Source organism: Arctopsyche grandis, chromosome 6 (assembly GCF_051622035.1).
Source record: "Arctopsyche grandis isolate Sample6627 chromosome 6, ASM5162203v2, whole genome shotgun sequence".
Lineage (NCBI taxonomy): Eukaryota > Metazoa > Arthropoda > Insecta > Trichoptera > Hydropsychidae > Arctopsyche > Arctopsyche grandis.
This window is the reverse complement of record NC_135360.1, coordinates 18,849,386-18,868,807: the sequence shown is the minus strand read 5'-3', so window position 1 is coordinate 18,868,807 and position 19,422 is coordinate 18,849,386. Positions and strand designations below refer to the sequence as shown.

At 36.0% G+C, this 19,422-nt stretch overlaps 4 protein-coding genes across 4 annotated transcripts; 3 read left to right on the top strand and 1 right to left on the bottom strand.

The window, feature by feature from the left end:
• Window positions 1-1,152: 1,152 nt before the first annotated feature.
• On the top strand, window positions 1,153-2,084 carry LOC143912768 (small integral membrane protein 12). The gene is made up of 3 exons (XM_077432138.1): window positions 1,153-1,292; window positions 1,505-1,634; window positions 1,717-2,084. Exons 1-3 carry the CDS (start codon window positions 1,155-1,157, stop codon window positions 1,854-1,856), a joined length of 408 nt encoding a protein of 135 aa, XP_077288264.1. The 5' UTR covers window positions 1,153-1,154; the 3' UTR covers window positions 1,857-2,084.
• A 475-nt stretch (window positions 2,085-2,559) lies between these two features.
• On the bottom strand, window positions 2,560-8,798 carry gammaCOP (coat protein (coatomer) gamma). Its single transcript, XM_077431931.1, has 3 exons — window positions 8,145-8,798; window positions 4,722-4,914; window positions 2,560-4,638 (listed from the first exon to the last, which is right to left on the bottom strand). Exons 1-3 carry the CDS (start codon window positions 8,796-8,798, stop codon window positions 2,723-2,725), a joined length of 2,763 nt encoding a protein of 920 aa, XP_077288057.1. The 3' UTR covers window positions 2,560-2,722.
• A 2,089-nt stretch (window positions 8,799-10,887) lies between these two features.
• Window positions 10,888-12,800, top strand: LOC143913906 (uncharacterized). The gene is made up of 4 exons (XM_077433961.1): window positions 10,888-11,074; window positions 11,240-11,485; window positions 11,563-11,735; window positions 11,802-12,800. The coding sequence occupies exons 1-4, from the start codon at window positions 10,976-10,978 to the stop codon at window positions 11,947-11,949; spliced, it is 666 nt and encodes a 221-aa protein (XP_077290087.1). The 5' UTR covers window positions 10,888-10,975; the 3' UTR covers window positions 11,950-12,800.
• A 1,408-nt stretch (window positions 12,801-14,208) lies between these two features.
• Window positions 14,209-15,870, top strand: LOC143912635 (uncharacterized). Its single transcript, XM_077431930.1, has 3 exons — window positions 14,209-14,645; window positions 15,432-15,647; window positions 15,725-15,870. The coding sequence occupies exons 1-3, from the start codon at window positions 14,306-14,308 to the stop codon at window positions 15,868-15,870; spliced, it is 702 nt and encodes a 233-aa protein (XP_077288056.1). The 5' UTR covers window positions 14,209-14,305.
• The last annotated feature ends 3,552 nt before the right edge of the window (window positions 15,871-19,422 follow it).

Genomic DNA, 19,422 nt, shown 5'->3' with positions numbered 1-19,422 from the left:
TATACATTACAGGCCATGATGATACGGTGCAATATTGCTTACGTCGTATTGTCGAGTACTTACAATATGAATGCATACACGTGCATTCGTAGCTACGCGTCAGAATACAAGTCAGCAAAAATGTTTCGGCGTTTATCGAACGAAAAATTATGTATAATCGCGTTGTTGTTGGAAGAAGAAGCTCAAGAAGGCAATAAAAAAGCACGGAGGCGTTTTGATATGCATTCCATGTTAAAAAATAGAAAAACCGAAGGAGAGTTTTGGACACTTTATAAGGAGCTTGTGGATGATGGACAAATTTTTTTTAAATATTTCCGTAAAAAATTTTTCTTTTTTTTAAATATTTGCGCCAAAACCATGTCGAAAGATTGAACAGCTGTCAACTGTCACTATCGATAATTGGTCCAAAAAAGCAAAGCGGCTGACTCATGGCACGTAATTCGCGTGTATATTTCCACGATGGCCAAAAAAACGGATACGATACGTTGACGGATGTTGCTGTAAGGTATGAACAGGAAATTTCGGGTACTGCTGTAAGCCTGCCGTCGCGTAAACGTGACGGTTGGTATGAATATACCCATACAAAATGTACCAAAGAATACTTTTCGTACGGCCGGATACCTGCTGAAGTCGGTACGTGCTGACTAGGTATGAACAGACCTAAAAGCGTAAACACCTAATTTCTAATAAAAGTGTTGGAAATGCATTTGAATTAGCCTAGTGGCTGAATTTTGAAAACAGGACAATGTAAAATGAATGTTAGTTTTATTCATATGTTTTTTTCCAATTTCATGTCACTGTTTCTTTTTGATATCCAAACATTTTTGAACTCGGGAATCGAGCTTGACAATTTTCTCGATTAAGAATTCTGTTGATTGTTCCTTGAATAGGTTGGTGATTGTTTGGTGAACGTTTATTACTCAAAAATTCTATTAGTTTCGAAATCAGGTGACTCCAGATTTAAACTAAACGGAGACCGATTCAATACTTCCCATCGAAACTTTTGTAATTATTTTGAGCAAAAATATATGTAATATGATTAGTAAACGATTCTTACTTGTAAAATGATCTTTCAATTCACTGAGCGAAATGAAAGCCATTAATATTATAATTTAGTGTAAAGAGTGCATAATAAGGAGCGCGCTTATTGACACATGCTCGTTGCGCTACGCGATCGCCGGTCGCTGTTGACTGTAGCTCGTGTCACTGGCGATCTGTCAGTTGCGCAACCGGCACTATTAATTACTTATTTACACGTCGCTGTTGATTCTTCAATTGATTACACTAGAAATGTAATACGTGCTTGGTTTCAAACTTAATAACTAACTTATATAAATATGTATTTCAGAAAAAATAAACAATTTTACATTTCATTTACTTGAATAATTTATGCTTAATGAAATAATAAATAAATTTCATGTCATTAGAACATTGTGTTTAAAAAAATAAATCCAATGAATTGATAGGTTGACGTGCATCTTCCTACATACATATATGCTTTCAGATGTGGCCGATAATTCTGCAATTTCTTAGAAGTAGAGCGCCTTATGTTACATTGCCATTTGCAGTCATCGTAGGGTTCGTCGGCTATAATTTAGAAAATATTTTATCTGATAAATATACTCCCTATAATAGTGAGTAGCAAAATTTATTACACACAGTATAATTTAATGCATGTCTAATAATTAGCCTCAAAATTAATTAATCTTTTTGTAGAAGCGGTACAAGAACAAAGAATGGATAGATTAACAGAAGACGATGCCCTCAAAGACCCCACTAATGTAAAAAAATTGAAATATCAAGAAAATGTATTAGGCAAAAACCTATCGCCTTCACTTCAAGAAGGCAAACATTAGTTTCCATCTTTTAAATGTATGCGCTATTATCAACATGTACAATAAAAGACTGTTTGTATTCGAGCATTTTTAAATGTATTTATGTATAAATTTGTTAAAATAAGCAAATTTCTTTTGTTTTAGTTATTGTTAGACAATTTTGGTTTCGAAATTAAATAAAACTACAAAGTAAATATTTTTCCTTTTATTTTGTACAACAAACTATATTGAATATATTCATAATAAATCATTAATAATTAGCATCGACGTCACTCAATAGAATCTTGTGGAGTACCAGTGATGAAAGAAATAATTAAATGCATAAAATTTATAAAAAAATAATATATATATAATATGTATCATAAATTGCATCATAAATGTGTAATATTACTCCCTCCTCAAATGACATTGTTTAAATTTAAAAGTTTTACCACTCGGCGTGTTTTTCACTTTTCTTCCGCCGCATTGTTAATTATGACTGCAATGATTAACACTGACTCGACATAAGATTATCAAACATAATCGTTAATTTCCAAATAGAAAATCTAACAAAATAAAAGTTGATTCGAGATGCATAAACTTATAATGAAAAATTACACCTGTTAGGAAACCTACGCATATAAAAATTAGGCAAATTAGCAGACACAAATTATAAACCATGCTCAACAAATAAAGACCAATATTTATCACATATCATAAATAAATAAAATATATATATATATATATACATATGTTTAATTTTATAAAGAAATTTAGTCTTCAATACAATACTAGAAATATTTAAACAATGTCAGTAAATTGAAGATGGATAGTACTTTATTCATATTAAATATGAACAAATAGATAACTTCAAGTATGTATATGTTTTCATTACGACTAGTTATTAATTAACCTATGGCAGAAGTTATGAGTTCGGCTATGTCAGGACTTGGGGATCGCGTGGTTAACTGCATTGTGACACCATCACTTAGGGCGAGTCTAGACCTAACTAGAATATCAAAACCACCCCTAAAGAAACCGGCACAAAGCAGAGTATGTACAGAGGCGCCATCGGCGACCCTTTCGGAACCTTCTGCTGGCATCAAGCCCAAGAACTGAATTATGTTTTTGACGGCTTCTTGGAGGGTAGGGACTGTAGTTAGAGCATATGTATCTTCGACTTCGACGAACCCTTCTGCACTCGAATTCTCCCAAGCAGCTGTGAAATTAATCTTTTTCACGCGTTGAATCTGATCACTGACGGTCATCTCTAAATCTTCAAGTATATATTCGTCTGAATATCCTTCTTCGGAATCGGGTACACCGGTGTTTGGATCACAATCTTTAACAATGAATTTTAGAGTGACTCCAAAAACACCAGCACTGGACGCGACATCCTCGGGGAATTGCAATATGGAAAAGACTGTGCCTTTCTGATTGTACGGTAATTTTTCACAAGTTATTTCTTTGAGTAATCGGTAGCCTTCGGGCATCTCTAGTCGAACGTGAACGTTTTCAAGGATCTGATCATTCATAGTATTCAAGCAATCGAATTGCAAAATTAAATGGTTTGCATAAACGTGTTTGATACATTTCACTGTATATTCGGTTTCGGACTCGGTCAACTCGACAGTTTCACACGTTTTGAATAGTGCACCGCAAGATGCGATACCGGGAATGGCATTCAATTTTTCTGCATATGCTTCTTCTTTGGAAATTTGTTGCGGCTTAGGCAAATTAGAAGAAGTGATCAGCATACCTTCCATGCTATTTCTTTGTGTTGCTTCTTCAGCTAATGATTTAGGAGTCACTATCGGAACAGTCTTAATGTCAAATGGAACGTTGGGATCTTTCTGGATATGTTCTCTAAGTGATCTTTCCAAGACGGGTATGGATATTTGTGGAATTTCCACCACAAAATTGTTTATGAGCGATTTTTCTTCGCTTTCTAATATAGAACTGTAGTAAGTTGCTCTATCTCTGACTTCATCGTCAGAGTCCATCTGACATCTAGCCAGCAATACTTTAATGTTTGGCAATAAATCTGGACAAGCTGCACCAAACTGAGACATCGCAGCAACGGCCGCTGCTCTAATATTAGCATTCTCTAATATCACTCGATTGTATATGAATCGTATGTAACGAGACGGTTGTTTGGTTTTCGGTCCTTCTTTGCCGAGTAAATGCAATATACGCACAGCAAGCGAAGTATGCTCGCAATCTTCGATAAACTCGCAAAGATGAGCCAACCCAGTTTCCTTAGCATCGGAATTCTCTTCTATGATGGTTATGATCGTGTCGGCTATAGAAGCCTTATATTCTAGGCCACCTTCGTCTCTTAACATACTGGAGAGGAAACTCATGAGAACGGAATGTTTTCTTGGGAATTTAAGGCAGAGAGCTCTGATGGCTTGGATGACGACAATCTTGAACTCGTCTGATATTTCAGATACGAAAGTGGCAATCTGTTTCATAAGTCGATCGACTGAACTTTCAGCACCAGTCTTTAGCAGCGTCGTGATAGCCAGAGTGGCGATAGAGCGATTGGAATCTGTAATGAGATTCTCCAGATCCAAATTGCACGCCGTAACGACAGCCGGGTGCGTCATAGCCACCTTATTGAGCGTTCTGACAGCGGCAAAGCGCAAAGTTGGCTTAGGAGAGCCACAGAACAATTGCAATACGCTGACTGCCGGAGCGAGTTCGCGGCTCGTCGTTCGTTTCAGATTGACAATAGCATGCGCCGCTTCATAAATGACCATTTCAGATTTGTGGCGCAAGCACGATTCCACGAAATCGAAGAGGGGAGAATCTGTAGAACCACCTGTAAATATAATTTAATTATAATATTGTAAAATTAAAAAAATGGACAAATTTAAACGAAGCGAAGTATAATGAAATAATGACCATTGGCGTCTTCTTCCTCCAAAAGCTTGCAAACAATGCGTATGAGCATACAAACGGCATACGGAGATTTCAGCGACATGCGGGTCAATTTTGCTACCAGTTTAGTGACTGCCAAACGATCCGACTTGCGTATGTGATATAACACGCCAAGTGCGTGATATTGAACCATGACATTTTCCGAATTTATGGCCTCCTGAAATATAAAAAAATAATTTTATATAAATTATAAAAGTTGAATTTCTTCACACTTGTTGTGCATATATATCCGGATCATAACGATTTTGATACACAAAAAAACAATGCATGTAGAAATATGGGTGTTTTCAATAACATAGTGAGTTTTGAACATGAGTACAATTTTCTATTCATTCAAGTAATTTTTTTATCAATATTATCAAGTTTTACTATCATGATTTTATGGATTTATACAGTATAAAAACATGACATAAAACGGAATAGAAGAAGCCAACATCGAATGCATCTAGACTTTGAGCTTAGAAAAATAACGACGTCTTGAATTTTTTTTGAAAATAATATAATATTATCCTAATGGAGTGTATATCTCGCAGGTAAATCGATAAATTAATAGGCTACTGCTTTTATCGTGTTCAGATTGATCTCATAGAAAATGTCCAGAAGTGGTTTCTACATACATTGACTCAAATTTGGCCTCGAAAAAATAATGCTTACAAAATGTACAGTGATTTATTCCAATCTTAAAACTTTATTCCTGACAGTGCAAAATAATTAAACGGCAAATGAATTTTTGCAGAATTTTAACATTATATCAAGAGTAATGAGGTTTGTAAAAATGTGTACAAAAAGACATTATGGGGTCGAAAGGAATTAAATGACGTTATGGTTTAATAAGACAGTCGGGACGGAAGTATAGCCATCAAATATGATCGAATCGATCCCAACTCGTAGGACGGCAATTTAAATTCGACCTTGTTGTAGAGCTCTTACCACATGAAATGAAAATTTTGTTTTGTAGTTTGAGACCACTCTCATGTTGATGTGATTAACTATCCTTTATAATATCCATAGGGATATGGAAAGGAACATGGATCGGCAAATTTTTATTTCTAAATGTAATGTTGTTTATTTACATTTGGTTTTTTAAATCTGACAAGTGGAACGTGTCTGACATAAAATGGGAGAGTACCATGATTTTTTATGGAAACTAGACATTGATTGATTGTTCACCATTATATAGAATCGTGAACTCTCACAGTGACATTTTGTCAGAGGGGATAAACTTCAGCATTGAGATGGGAAATATCAGATCCACGAATTTATTCTACATCATATATCATATATTCGTTTGCTTTCTGTCACTGGGATGGGCGACGAGCTTACAATTTCGCAATTTTGAATTGTAACAGGTCACTATTGCATATATGACAGTATATAAAAGTGCGCTATGACAGCAGATAAATGTTATAATATTAGAAGCGCCCTTTCGAATACATTTCTTGTTTCAATAACACGCGTACCGTTTCCAGAACTACGCAATATTGTAAACGTATGCTATTGCCAAATGCTAGTTGTCGCCATGACTCTTTCATGAAAACTTTCATATACGACGTTATGTATACTTTCATATATATATTTTTAATTTAATATTAATCTTAAATTTAATTTACTTATAAAAATGTATCCCATGTTGCGTGTTTTTGAATACATCGTGCAATTTTTAACGATGCACTTGCCCAGAGTAGATTTTATCGGACATACGTCAACCACCAAGCATCAAATATGACTGATGCTATGCTAAAATTATTTAGGATTGTCTGTGGACAATCGTCACTTAACAATATAACGCTTAAAGCCACTTCTATTATTATAACATTTCTCTGTATGACAGTATATAAAAGTGGACTAAAGTGCAGATCCGAGTCAGTGGTTGTTTAGTGTGTGTGTGTGTGTGTGTGTGTGTGTGTGTGTGTGTGTGTGTGTGTATTTGACGTTTCAGCTTCCGTTTTGCTCGCATCCACATATTCTCAACATTTTGTGTATACAAAGCATTCTTGGTGTTCCACAAACGAATTGAAAATACAAACAAAAACTGGCGTGGCGGCCATTTTGAATCTTACGTCAAATACATACACTCACACACTGAACAGCCACTGACTCGGATCTGCACTTTAGCCCAAAAGTGCCCCGATCCTCTTTCTAATGGGACGCTCATTATCTGGACATAAGTGAAGAGTAATTATCTGTGGTTAATCGTTTGATTCATTCTATTAATATCGAATTTGTTCGATAATTTTGTCTTTTTTTTTTTTTAATTTTCGATTGTTTTCATAATTCAAAATTCATTTTTTTTTGTGTAATGTGTAACACGTACATATATGTGTTCGAACATGCAGTTTATATTATTTTGAAATATTTTTTGACTAGTTAATTTCGTCGTATTTGTTTTAAACACATGTTTAACCCTTTGAGTGCTGACGTCTTTTCTGTCGTAAGCCTGTCACGCTGAAAATTTCATTTCTAACTAGAATCATTCAGGAATCTAATAGAAAGCAGGTATAAAAATTGAAGCTAATTCAAACAAACGCTAGATCGCTACCCTGGATAACCATCGCTGAAGATTTCGAGCATTGTAAAGGTGTGTTTAGATTCTCTAGAAAAAATCTCTCCCTTTGAATGTGGATTTGACCCTAAATCCTTAACTCGTTTCCCATTCTCTATACAATTCTTTATTATCACAGTTATTTTTTTAATTTTTGATGTAGAAATTTCTATTATTTTACCAATAATTCTTTCATATAAAATTTCAAATATAATTTCCTGATTTATAACATCATCTATCTTTATTAGAATTTTAATCTAAAATATATTGCAATAATATAAAATAAACAAAAGAAGTTTTAGTTTCCAAAACTAGTTCGATCTTCTTCGTTGTTGTTAAAATGTAACGCTCACAATTTAAAATACTCAGCAGTTAGGGATTTCTGCTATGGTTATAAATTCAGAAATTTCAGTATAAACCAGTCTTTATAAACGTTGACAAACATAGAATCGATCTCAGCCTCCACAAAAATGTTGCTACAAAAACTATGCGCGGCAGAGTTTGCTCATTGTTTGCTAACCTTCGTCTCTCTCTTCGATGGCTCGCTTTTAGAGGATACTTTTGTTAACAATGACCATTCTATGCTGACAAGGATTACACGACCCATGTTCAATGCTATCCGGAAAGGCTTAGCTAGCGGATAGTCTGTTTACTTTCTGCATGCTCAAAATATCAATGTCTATTGGTGTTTTTCAGGCTCATGGATTTGTTGGCAAAACGCTGATTGACGTTTGAGCATATGTTTGTGTTTCAATTTGAATGAAGAAAAAAATGATACAGACGTGGTGTGGTGGTGCAATATAGATAGATTTCAAGGCAGAGTTGCAGTATTGTGTGATTGGTACCTGCGCTTCGTTGGCCCACCGCCTGACCAGTTCGGGGGCGTAGGGGTGGGCGGAGTTGGGGGCGGCGGAGTTGGGGGCGGCAGAGGTGAGGGGCGGCGGCGTGGCGAGGTGCAGGGCGGAGACGAGCGCGGCGCTGCTGACGGCGGGGCTGCGGTCGACGATGGCCTGCTTCATGTAGCGCTCGAGGGCGTGCAGCATGCTGGCGTCCGTGACGCGGCACAGAGTGCGGATGGCGGCCGCGCGGTACGCGTCTTCGCTGCCCGTCATGTCCTTCGTCAGCGACGACGTCACGATGATCACGTCCTCGGCCGCGGCGCTCAGCTCGCGGATGGCCAAGTAGACGAGCCGGCGCAGCGCCACGTCGCCGCACTGGAACAGCTTCGTGACGGCGAAGAAGGCGTCGGTGGCCTCGCGCGCCGACAGCGGCTCTCCTCGATTCAGCAGCAGCAGCAGCCGCGTCAGCGTCACGCAGCAGCGCCGCGCCTCCACCGGCGACTCGTGGAAGCGCCGCGCCTCCTGCAGCACCGCCGCCCGGTCCGAGGCGCCCCCGCCGCCCCCACCTGCGCCGCCCCCCGCGCCTCCCGCACCCCCCGCGCCCCACGCCCCCAGCGCGCCCCCCTCCTCCTCCTCTTTCTTGTCTCGGCGCCCGCTCATCTCTGGCTTCGACCGATCCTCGCTAATGCACCGCCACTGCCACTGCGCCAACTACGCGACACACGTCACACGTCGCACTCCTACTCGTACTTCGCGGCCGCGACGCGCACCTTTCACGTCCATGTCCTCCCTCCCCGGCTTGGAGTTTGCAAATGCTTATATTCCAGTGGCGGCTCGTCCTAATGGGCTGCCGGGCTGCAGACCCTCCTATAAAATTCTAAGATATATGTTTAATAATACATTTAATATTTTATTTATTAATGATATTTTTTTTATTAGTTGGATGGACGAACTATTGGGGCCTTCGACAGAGTAAATATTACTTACAATATCACCCATATCCAAAAGGGTGATATTGTAAGTAATGTTGACCGTTTCGAAGACCCCACTAACTTGTATGGTGACAGATGAATTAAAATGTTGCTGTACTGGCTGTAAAGTGTTACAGCGCCGCGCTGAACGCTGCGCGGCCCGGAGTTTCGGAACGAGAAAGAGAAAGAGCTATTTGCAAGTGCAGATAGCTCTTTCTCTTTCACTCACTCTGCCGTTTTGGGCTGGACAGTCGGCAGCCTTCGCCTGTTAAACGACATTCATCTGTCAGTTTGTTTAAGATTTCGCGCGCTTGATAAGTTTTTGAAAGGTTTTGGGTTTTTTTTTTAATCCGCGTCGCGAAACCAGCAAGAACGAATTTTTTTTAGCAATCTTACTGGAGTACCAGCGTATTTTTCGAAATCTTCATCGCGTTTGGACGCACCCCTTTAATGGGTGGTGAATTTTGCTAGTTTTTTTTCAATAATACTTAAATCCACATATAAGTGGTCGTACGCCAAAAATTATGCTTATTTTGTCCTGTTATGACATGATAGAATAATTATGGTGACATTTTTTAGACATCTTTTCAGTGCAGCCCCGCCACTAAAAATTATCACGAGCCGCCACTGCTATATTCTAATCTCTAATGGTTCGGTGATTACTTGTCAAATGTGAATCACTCTAGCAGGATAACGGCTCACATAAAAATCGCTCGCGTGAATCTCCCGTCGCACGAAAATTGGTCGCAAATACTTTTTTTATGAGATTTTTTATTATTATTTTCAACTCCTTTATCCTTTGTATACAAAAATTGACGACCATATCTGTAGTTTCCCCCCGTAAACTCCCCAATTTTACATTTATTCCTGTTTTGGAAAAATCTTGATTTACAAGCGGAAATATTTTTTGATTTCTGTGGTTACTAGAATCGGTGCTAATACTATAAAATGAGCAATTTTGAAGTTCATTACGAATGAAATCATCTGAATGTGGTGCGAAAACTTGATTAATCGAGGAATTTGTTTTTATTTTGGCCGAAGTGTGTGGCAACTTTAGAATCGTTAAACATTATTACATAAACATATTACAATCGGTATTAATTTGTTGAGGCAGTCTGTAGAAGCAAACGACTAATGTCGTTTGCTTCTACTGTTCATCGTTAAATATTGCTGCAGTGTGTACCAGACATCGACTTTTTATTTATAGTTTTGTATGTAAATATTACAATTATGTATGTATATATATTACATATGTATGTATGTATGTATATATATTACATATGTATGTATGTATGTATATGAATAAAATTAATAAATAAATATGATAAAGAATATGATTCCTATTAAAACTATTTGGAGCACGAAGAGGAGTTGGAGCAAATACTGAGGTGTCGGAGCGGAGCAACTTAAAAAAGTGGTTGCTTCAGATCTCTTGAAAAATAACAAATTTAGCAATTCAAAATAAAATTCGACTTATTTAAAATTAAAGAAATTATTACTACTGATTCATATGCCGACATGCGTGTAGTCATCGACGTATACAATGATCATCAACAATTCATTATCTGTGAATCATAAAACCGACGGGAGCACGACTGTAAATGTTCTATTTTTTTTTCGAAAAACTTGTTTCTCGCTGAATGAAGCGAAAAAATATTTGAAAATGAAATTGATAAATAAATAAATAGCAATTTGGACCTGAATAGAATACAATAATGTAGTTTATGAAAGTTTATAAAAATGCTCGTTATATGTTTCATTCCGAGTCTGGCCGTAAAAATCGTAGTTATGGTTTCAGCAAGTTGAGTCAAACCATTTGGAATTGTATATAGTAGAGCTTTTGAAGACACTTGTCATTGAATCATAATGTCGACAGACGCTTACGATCTATCTCTTCGCGGCGATTATGCCAGCGTGCATGCAAGACTACAGTTGGAACCGCAGCTTCTCACCACGCCAGACTCGGTATATATTACGCTACAATAGTACATATCCGTCTATATTCTTTGTTTTTTTTCTCTCTTCAGGTTATGTTTTCTTTTTTTAATCATTCATATATTATCCTATATTACACTAAGCGATGTTCAAAATGACTTGACGAAAAATATATTATTTTTTAAATGTTAACAGAATCGAAGACTACTTGTGCATTGGGCATCATTGGGCGGTCACGATACTATAGTTTCACATTTATTAGAGCTGGGCAGTCCCGTGGATCCTGTCGACGATAGCGGTGCTACACCATTAATATTATCTGCAGCGGCTGGAAAAAATATAGTAGCAAGAATTTTAGTGTCTAGGGGTGCTAATGTTAATCACAAGAATGACCAGGGTCATAGCGCTTTACAATATGCTTGTTCAAAGGGTCGCAAGGAGGTATTGTAAAATACTTGGGATATGAATTGTGCTATACGATTATTCGAATTTTATATTTACGCATATTTCATTTCTAGATTGCGCAATTGCTAGTATCCAACGAGGCTGACATAAACATCGTAGACTCGTTCGGTGCGACGCCTTTGCATCGGGCCGCAAATTTAGGCCGGGTCCCTCTAGTCCAATTGCTAATTGATCAGGGAAGAACATTAAACATCGATATGCGCGACAGTATTGGAAACACTGCACTGTAAGAATTAAATGTTTATTTAAATTAAAATTTTTACAGTTTTCAACTTTATTTCATAAATTTTAGGCATTTAGCTTGTGAAGATAATCATACTGAAGTAGCAAAAATCCTCGTTGATGCCGGAGCATCACTTTCTGTAAAAAACAAAGAAGAAAAAACCCCCCTGGATCTATGTTCTTCTGAACTTACAGATATTTTAAAGAATTTGAACTAACTATGTTCCTTTATTAAAAATTATTTTGACGAATATCTGCTCAATATTGGCCTAGTAGAGAGAATACACCCCCGATGGATTATTCACATTTGAAGTGTCTATTATTTTACATTGTATGACAATCTGTTTCAAATAAACGTGAACTTGGGAATATAATTAAATCGAGTGTAAAATCGTTCATTCAGTTCTTGATATGAACCAACTTCTGATTGTGGATGGGTTGATATTTACGTGCATGTGTATTTATCTATAATATTTTGTATTAATGTCGTAACGAATTGCATGTAAGTTTATTTAGCATTATTTTGTAATAAAAATGTTTAACTTAAATGTATTTTAATATAATGGTGGATGGTTAAATGTAATTTCATATTATATCGGTTTATTTCTTTTACGATCGAGTCTATACGAATTTTGAATGTACATATATGCAGTTTTTTATATTTTTTAATACAAATAGGTTAATTTAATGAACCTGGTGGCTTAATCTTTTATGTATTTTAAATAATTTTTTAAGTTAGTAGAATCTGCTATTTTTAAATGAAATATTAATAGACATGAAATCATTAATAGACATGGAATCAATATTAGATTCGGCGAAGGACATTGTTGGTAGTAAGAACGTTTATTACACTGCTACACAAACAAATGCCAGAAACTTTGTGGTTCAGAATTTCCATTTCTTGTTAGAAATTCCTTGAGCAATTATTTTTATATACATATACATAGGTACATAGTATTTTTAAGGAAAACAATAATTCGCCACAGGAAGTAAAAATGTCAGAAAAAAGTAGTTAATCGCTTCAAATTACATAAATATATGTACATCTTCGTTACTCACAATCATACTGAAAAACAGAAAGAAAAAATAATTCATAATTTCATTCGATAGAGATCGCGATCTTCAATGATGAGAATGATGTTATAATTAAATATACTTGGTGTTTATTTCACTAATTCTATTGGACAAGTCATTAAGAGAAAATCCAGGCCCTGATGTTGTATCGTAACTACGGGCCTGGTTCCTTTTCTTATTTACAAGGCTTTTCTATGTTTTATTAAAAGCCTTTATTTTGTTTGTTTTTCATTACACACACGTGTCAATTTTATTTATGTTTTTAAATAGTTCGTGTGGTTTATTTCGGTTTTATTAATTACTAGCTGTATTACCCGGCTTCGCTCGGTATTTGTAATATAAACCGCTTAAACATCACTAATCCAATAGTTAACATTTTATTTAATTTATTTGAATAGTTTTATTTTATATAAATTTATTAATTTATACTCATTTGTTTTTTTTTTTTATTAAATTGAGTCTCACGAACAAACAAACATATATACTCTTTCGAAATTATATGTATACCAGAATCCGAAGAGTAATCGGGTAGGGCTTCGGCCCCTAGTAGTATTTGACCCCGGAGGCTTCGCCCACTAGGGTTTGGCCCCCGGGGGCACCTTCGCCCTTGAGGACTTCGAATCCTTTGAATCGAAAAAAATCGAATCGGCGCCAATGAATCGAATCGAAAAAAAAAAATCGAATGTGTTGTTCCCACCCAACCAACCAATGTTACATATATGCAAAGTCTCTTTCCAAATTATATATTAGATTAGTTTTTGGCAAAAAATTCACCATAATTAAAATTTTATAAAATATGACCTGGGCGGGCCCTGACTTTTAGCATCGGCTAGTACCTAACTCTATTAGACATATTTTAGATGCGTAAGAAATAAATATGTTGACTATTTGAATAATCGAAGTAGCATAATTTGAAACTATTAGTGACCAATAGTTGTAAATAAAATTATATGTAGGAAACACTGCACCCGTGGGCCATGTTTACAAGTTATTGGACACTTGAATTTTAATCAAAAAACAAAAATCCTGTGACGGTTTGGTGTATCATTTGTATTCCTTTTATTAACTGGTATAAATACATTAATTTATCATTTATCAGAAAAAAATATGTTATTTTAATCAAATCAAATGGCCAACGATTGTAATATTTCCTCTGTTGGGCACATTATAAACTCACCTCGATTCGATGCAAACGTTTTCTACAAAGAGAAAATACATTCCTTTTAGCCGTAAAAATCGTGAGATAAAAACACTACATATTATTGAAAAAAATTTTCTCCCAAAATTTATAAATACTCTAAATATATATCGAAATATAATGTATTTCCGATTTCTCTTTGGCCAAATTTAACAAACTTGATAGATATGCTAGCCGTAAATTGTGGTGTTTAGACGTGTTGAATTTGAATGCGGCGGTTTGCGTCAAAGTTGTGTTCGAGTTTGGCCCGTGAGGTGGTGATTGGACAGTGAGCATCGAACTGAGCTGATATATATATCAATATGGAGTTGTCAGAAGTTTTCGAACGTGGAGAGGTGGCGGCAGACGTGGAGCGCCAGCTGATGGACAGATGGCGTCCTCTGCTGGAGCGGGTGGGGGCTCACGAAGCGGCCGCAGCCGTTCAACCACCACTTTCACACCCACCGGACGCTTCCCAAACCCCATCCTCACTACATCTACATCTACATCAACATCAGATACAAGCTTTGATTATTGAACGTAATGCAGCCCATGAAACACAACAGCGAGCTCATAGCGACTATGCGCATCTCGAAGAAGCCCACAAGCAAGCCAATGAAAAATTGACATTGCTAGATCAACAACGACACCTACTCGAAACCAGTAAGTATTGAGTGATAAAAGTACATGAGTGTTGGTATTACCAGTGCAGAAGAAAACGACTTGGTCGACAATGCGCAATTATCATACGTACCTATACAATATTTAGAATTTTAACCCTTTGCCCGCGGCAATAAATATAGCGAACAAGCCCTGTATGCGGCACCTTTTTCGCGAATTTGGCAATCGAGTTTTCGACCTTAAATACAGATTTTAATATTTACTCAAGTAACCAGATATGTTAATTAACACATAAAGTATTATTTTAAACAATAAAAAACATAATAAATCTCGTAGTTTTGGCTTAATTGTCAAATAATCATTCTTCATACAATTGAGACGTATCGTCGCCATTGTTCAACAGACGTGACGTCACATAAACGAGGTTTCAGTATGGTTCCACAAAACCACTAATTTTGACTGGTATATATTCATTTTAAGCAAATTTAATAGATGGCATTCAACTCTCAGTAATATATTCAACCAATTTTGAACCTTAAAACAGTTGAAATAGGCGCATATAAGGCTCAAAATCCCGTGCAAAGTTCAGAAATTCTATGGAAGACAGCCGCGCTACAGACTTGTCGCGCAAAGCTTCCATAGAAGACGGCCGCGGGCAAACGGTTAAACAATCATATTCAGTATACATTATTAAAATTTAAAAGATATTTACCGATACAATTATTACGTTTACCAACCACTGTTTTGAGTTGCTGTTCACTAATCGATTTGTAGTCTAATCTGTTCTGTATATATAATAAAATGATTAAACCGATTTATCTATTTCAGTGAGAGCCGAGTTCATGTTGGAGATAAAAAATAAATTTACCGCTTTCATATCGGCGAAAGAATATTTTAAATCTAAATTAAATATGTATTATACCGTTGAGGAAACTCCCGATGCACGAGAAATGGAAGTACTGATCGAATTTTTTAAAACGAAGAAAACGAAAAGTCAAAACCATTCTGTAACTTTGCACAAAAGTAACGATGGTATATATAAATGTAAGCAATTCATTTTATTTAAATTTTTTACATACAAATTTACGGTTAAATTATGTTTAATATTTTGCTTTTTCTAGTGATCGGGATGAAGCCCATGTTGCCGATTTTCGATAAATTAGTACAGCGATTAAAAGAAACGAACGATGTTCCTGGATTTTTATGTTGTGTTAGATATTGTTTTCAAAAGTTTTGCAGCAGCAACAGTCAACATAAGTTTTCATGATAGACATTTAAAATAATTTATTTTACGATATATATATATATTAAATAGATAAGTATATATGTAATATATTCAATGCATATTTCTTTATTGGATTATATATTGAATGAATGCCAGTTATGGAAATCTCATTTATATGAAAGTTCTATTGTCAGATACAAACATTAGTCTCGATATTCGAGCAGTGAGTGTTTAACTTTTGTCGACGATTCATGATGTACATATTTCAAATTACGTATATTTAACATTTTAAATCTATATTTTAGTGTAAAATTATGTTATGTTTTATTGTGTACTAGCTGAACCCGGTATGCTTTGCAATGCCACAATAACGCGTGCAATTCCCGTTCCACAGCCATTCAATTTTATATTTAGGTATTGATATATTTGTTGAAGTGGGACATCCGCTGTGTGTTTGTGGTACAGTCCTGAATGGTCAGTACATTTGAGTGCGAGGTAGGCGTGGCGCGATTATTGTCTCACTCGCGGCGTGTGGACAGCTTTACTTTCGCGTCAGTAAAATCGTAATTACGAATATTATTATTAAGAGGTTTTTTCCCGTTTTTTTTTCAAAGTAATCTTCCCGGACATATATACAACAAATCCTGAAAGTTACATCATAATCGGTTCAGTGGTTTAGAAGCCTATACGAGACACACACAGACATTAAATTTTATATATATATATAGATAAACAAAATTCATTTTTAATTTTTCAGTTATGATAAATGATAATTAGACTGTTTGTTAGATTTTTACATATTTCATACCAATTATTTGTATCGCATCGCATATCGATGTATTGTTAAATCTATGTACATATATGAAATTGAATGTCTGTTTTTCTGTATGTCAGTCTGTCTCGTATAGGCTTCAAACCATTCAACCGAATACGATGGAACTTTCAGGATTTGTTGTATGCATATCCGGGAAACTTACTGTGAAAAAAAAACCCATAATAATATTCGTAATTACGATTTCACAGACGCGAAAGTTTGAAGCGCCATTGTGTAGTTAAGGAAATGTGTTCGTTGGTAACCATGTTACCAGTTGGTTTATGGCGACACGGCGTTGAAAAGACGTTAGTAGAGTTCCAACCGTCACTTGAAACAGGAACGGGAATTGCATGCCTTATTCTGGCATTGCAACACATGCCGGGTCCAGCTAGTAAATATTAAAAATACACATGCGCATACATGTATGTATATGTATGTATATTCTACAATCAGTGGCAGCTGGTGGAATTCTCTCTTGTCTTTATCGCATAGTCTTGCATGTATGTAAGTCTGCTCATTGCCTTGAGCAGTTGTTACCTTTTTTTGACTTCAAAAAATCTAAATGTATTCTAAAATATGAAAAAAAAATCGCCATATAACGAAAATATTGATTTAATTTATCTATATTGATACACTTAATAATGTTTGCAAACAATTTATTATGAGTGTATGAATGAAGTGATTCAATGACAAAATCACTTGTTTCAAACAACTTTGTGTTTTAAATTTATTACTGAACAATAATACGTTTTTTGATAATTTTAAGTACTAGCATGTGAATAAATTCTAATTTAGTTCATGAAAGAATGAACACTTATTGACCATAGTATAATATAATTTTTATCGCGCTTTTTTAACCTTATTTTCAGAGCTATTTTAAAATTTTACATTTATATTTCTAATAAGTAAAGTAAAAAATTTCGTTTTGCCCAAAATAAGATCTACCAGTTAAGATTGAAATTATATTCTTTTGTTTTTATATGAATAAATGCCAATTGGAGGACATGCATGTGAAAATTTTGTAAATGATTTTTGTTAGAAATTTATATTTTATGCATGCTTCAAAAAATGTTAAATTTTCCAAAAAAATAAAATGATTTTAAACTGACTTTTATTTATATTTAATACAAAAAAAATCAAGGAAGCGAATAAATGGTCAAACACTACAGATTATTGATTAACGTCTGAAATTTTTTAAATATGATATTGGCGTAAGGATTTATTTGGTAAATGGATTATCTGTCACTCGGGTTCTCGTTAGTATTATATTTCGGTAATTGAATTATTATTCACATCACGATCGCCCAAAAGATAATTTTTTTCATGAAAATCGCGAATACGGAATATTTGGCACTTGAGTTATCGTTACTGTGATAGACTTTTCGGTTGCCAGATGTTCCGTTGTAGAGATTTTAGATACTTGGGTGAGTGTTTTGTGACCAATAATCATCGAACCGAATTTCACGTAGGTAAATCTCGATGGATGGAATTTTCGGGTGCCTGATGTTCCGTGATCGAGATTTTAGTGACGTGCGGAATAATCACCAAACGGATTTATTTGTGTGAGGTGCTAATACCGAAACTATTACAAACATACTTGAATGTACAATTTGATTAGCTTGTAGGAATCTCGTCACCGCAAATCGAAACTATCGAAATATATTGCGACGGAGAATACATTTCTCACGCTCAACCATTGACGTCATCTCAAGTCGAAGAAAACCTGCATCCATTAAACTAAATTGAGTGGAACGACGCCAAACATTCGAGCATATTCCACCCTAACAAACCAAGCAGAACGACACGAAGAACACCTGCATCCATTAAACTAAATCGAGTGGAACGACGCCAAACATTCGAGCATATTCCACCCCAACAAACCAAGCAGAACGACACGAAGAACACCTGCATCCATTAAACTAAATCGAGTGGAACGACGCCAAACATTCGAGAAACGTCCACCCTAAACAACAAACCACATTCCTCGCATAACTTGCACACGTAAACACCACGTGCACTTCTCGGAATCAATCGCCAAACACAGGTCACGTGGATCCCCAAAAACAATATAAAAGGAGGTCCACCCCAAACAACTTCAGTCGACCCACAGCAACAAGAGTCGACACACAGCAGCAGACCAGTCGACATCCAGCATCTGAACAGCTACCACTACACTACCCTACAATGGAAGAACGCTTGCAACTCAGCCGAATGCCGAGCCAGCAACACACTGCCATATCCAGAGACCTTCTGAACATAGCTGAATGCCGAGCCAGCAACACACTGCCATATCCAGAGACATCTGAACATAGCCGGATCCAGAGCAACGACACATTGCAGATCCAGCAGCCATCACGACACCAAGTCAACAGCCAATAGCCGCTTCGAGAAAACTTCCTCAAATATTCTAATACACTTATACAATATTTAGGCAAACAATAAAACAACTTAAAACAAGCACAACAGTGTTTCGTTAGGCTGGGATACGGTCAACACTACCTACCCCGCCTACAAGCTCTATTCAAATTCAATAATACATAAAAAGTATTGCCATCCACCAGTTTATATTTGAAATATGTGTGCATTTCGCATGTTGTGGAGCCATTCAAAATAAAACGGGAAAGCGAGAAAGGCTACTTGTGACCTTTTTTGCGTACAGCTACGAACAAAAAAATATTTTAAAAAACTTCAAATTTTATTCTTTTTTTCTAAAAACATTATTTTTCATGCACTGGGCAAGTAGTATAGTATAATAAAAAGATATAAAAAACTCAGTGGAA

Coding starts and splice junctions, on each gene's coding strand:
- LOC143912768 (XM_077432138.1), top strand. CDS start 1,155: ATGCTCGTTGCGCTACGCGATCGCCGGTCGCTGTTGACTGTAGCTCGT. Junction 1,293..1,504: donor CAATTGATTACACTAGAAAT/GTAATACGTGCT, acceptor ATATGCTTTCAG/ATGTGGCCGATAATTCTGCA. Junction 1,635..1,716: donor TAAATATACTCCCTATAATA/GTGAGTAGCAAA, acceptor ATCTTTTTGTAG/AAGCGGTACAAGAACAAAGA.
- gammaCOP (XM_077431931.1), bottom strand. CDS start 8,798: ATGAGCGGGCGCCGAGACAAGAAAGAGGAGGAGGAGGGGGGCGCGCTG. Junction 4,915..8,144: donor GGTGGGCCAACGAAGCGCAG/GTACCAATCACA, acceptor TTTATATTTCAG/GAGGCCATAAATTCGGAAAA. Junction 4,639..4,721: donor GGAGGAAGAAGACGCCAATG/GTCATTATTTCA, acceptor TTATATTTACAG/GTGGTTCTACAGATTCTCCC.
- LOC143913906 (XM_077433961.1), top strand. CDS start 10,976: ATGTCGACAGACGCTTACGATCTATCTCTTCGCGGCGATTATGCCAGC. Junction 11,075..11,239: donor TTCTCACCACGCCAGACTCG/GTATATATTACG, acceptor AAATGTTAACAG/AATCGAAGACTACTTGTGCA. Junction 11,736..11,801: donor AGTATTGGAAACACTGCACT/GTAAGAATTAAA, acceptor CATAAATTTTAG/GCATTTAGCTTGTGAAGATA.
- LOC143912635 (XM_077431930.1), top strand. CDS start 14,306: ATGGAGTTGTCAGAAGTTTTCGAACGTGGAGAGGTGGCGGCAGACGTG. Junction 14,646..15,431: donor ACGACACCTACTCGAAACCA/GTAAGTATTGAG, acceptor TATCTATTTCAG/TGAGAGCCGAGTTCATGTTG. Junction 15,648..15,724: donor TAACGATGGTATATATAAAT/GTAAGCAATTCA, acceptor TGCTTTTTCTAG/TGATCGGGATGAAGCCCATG.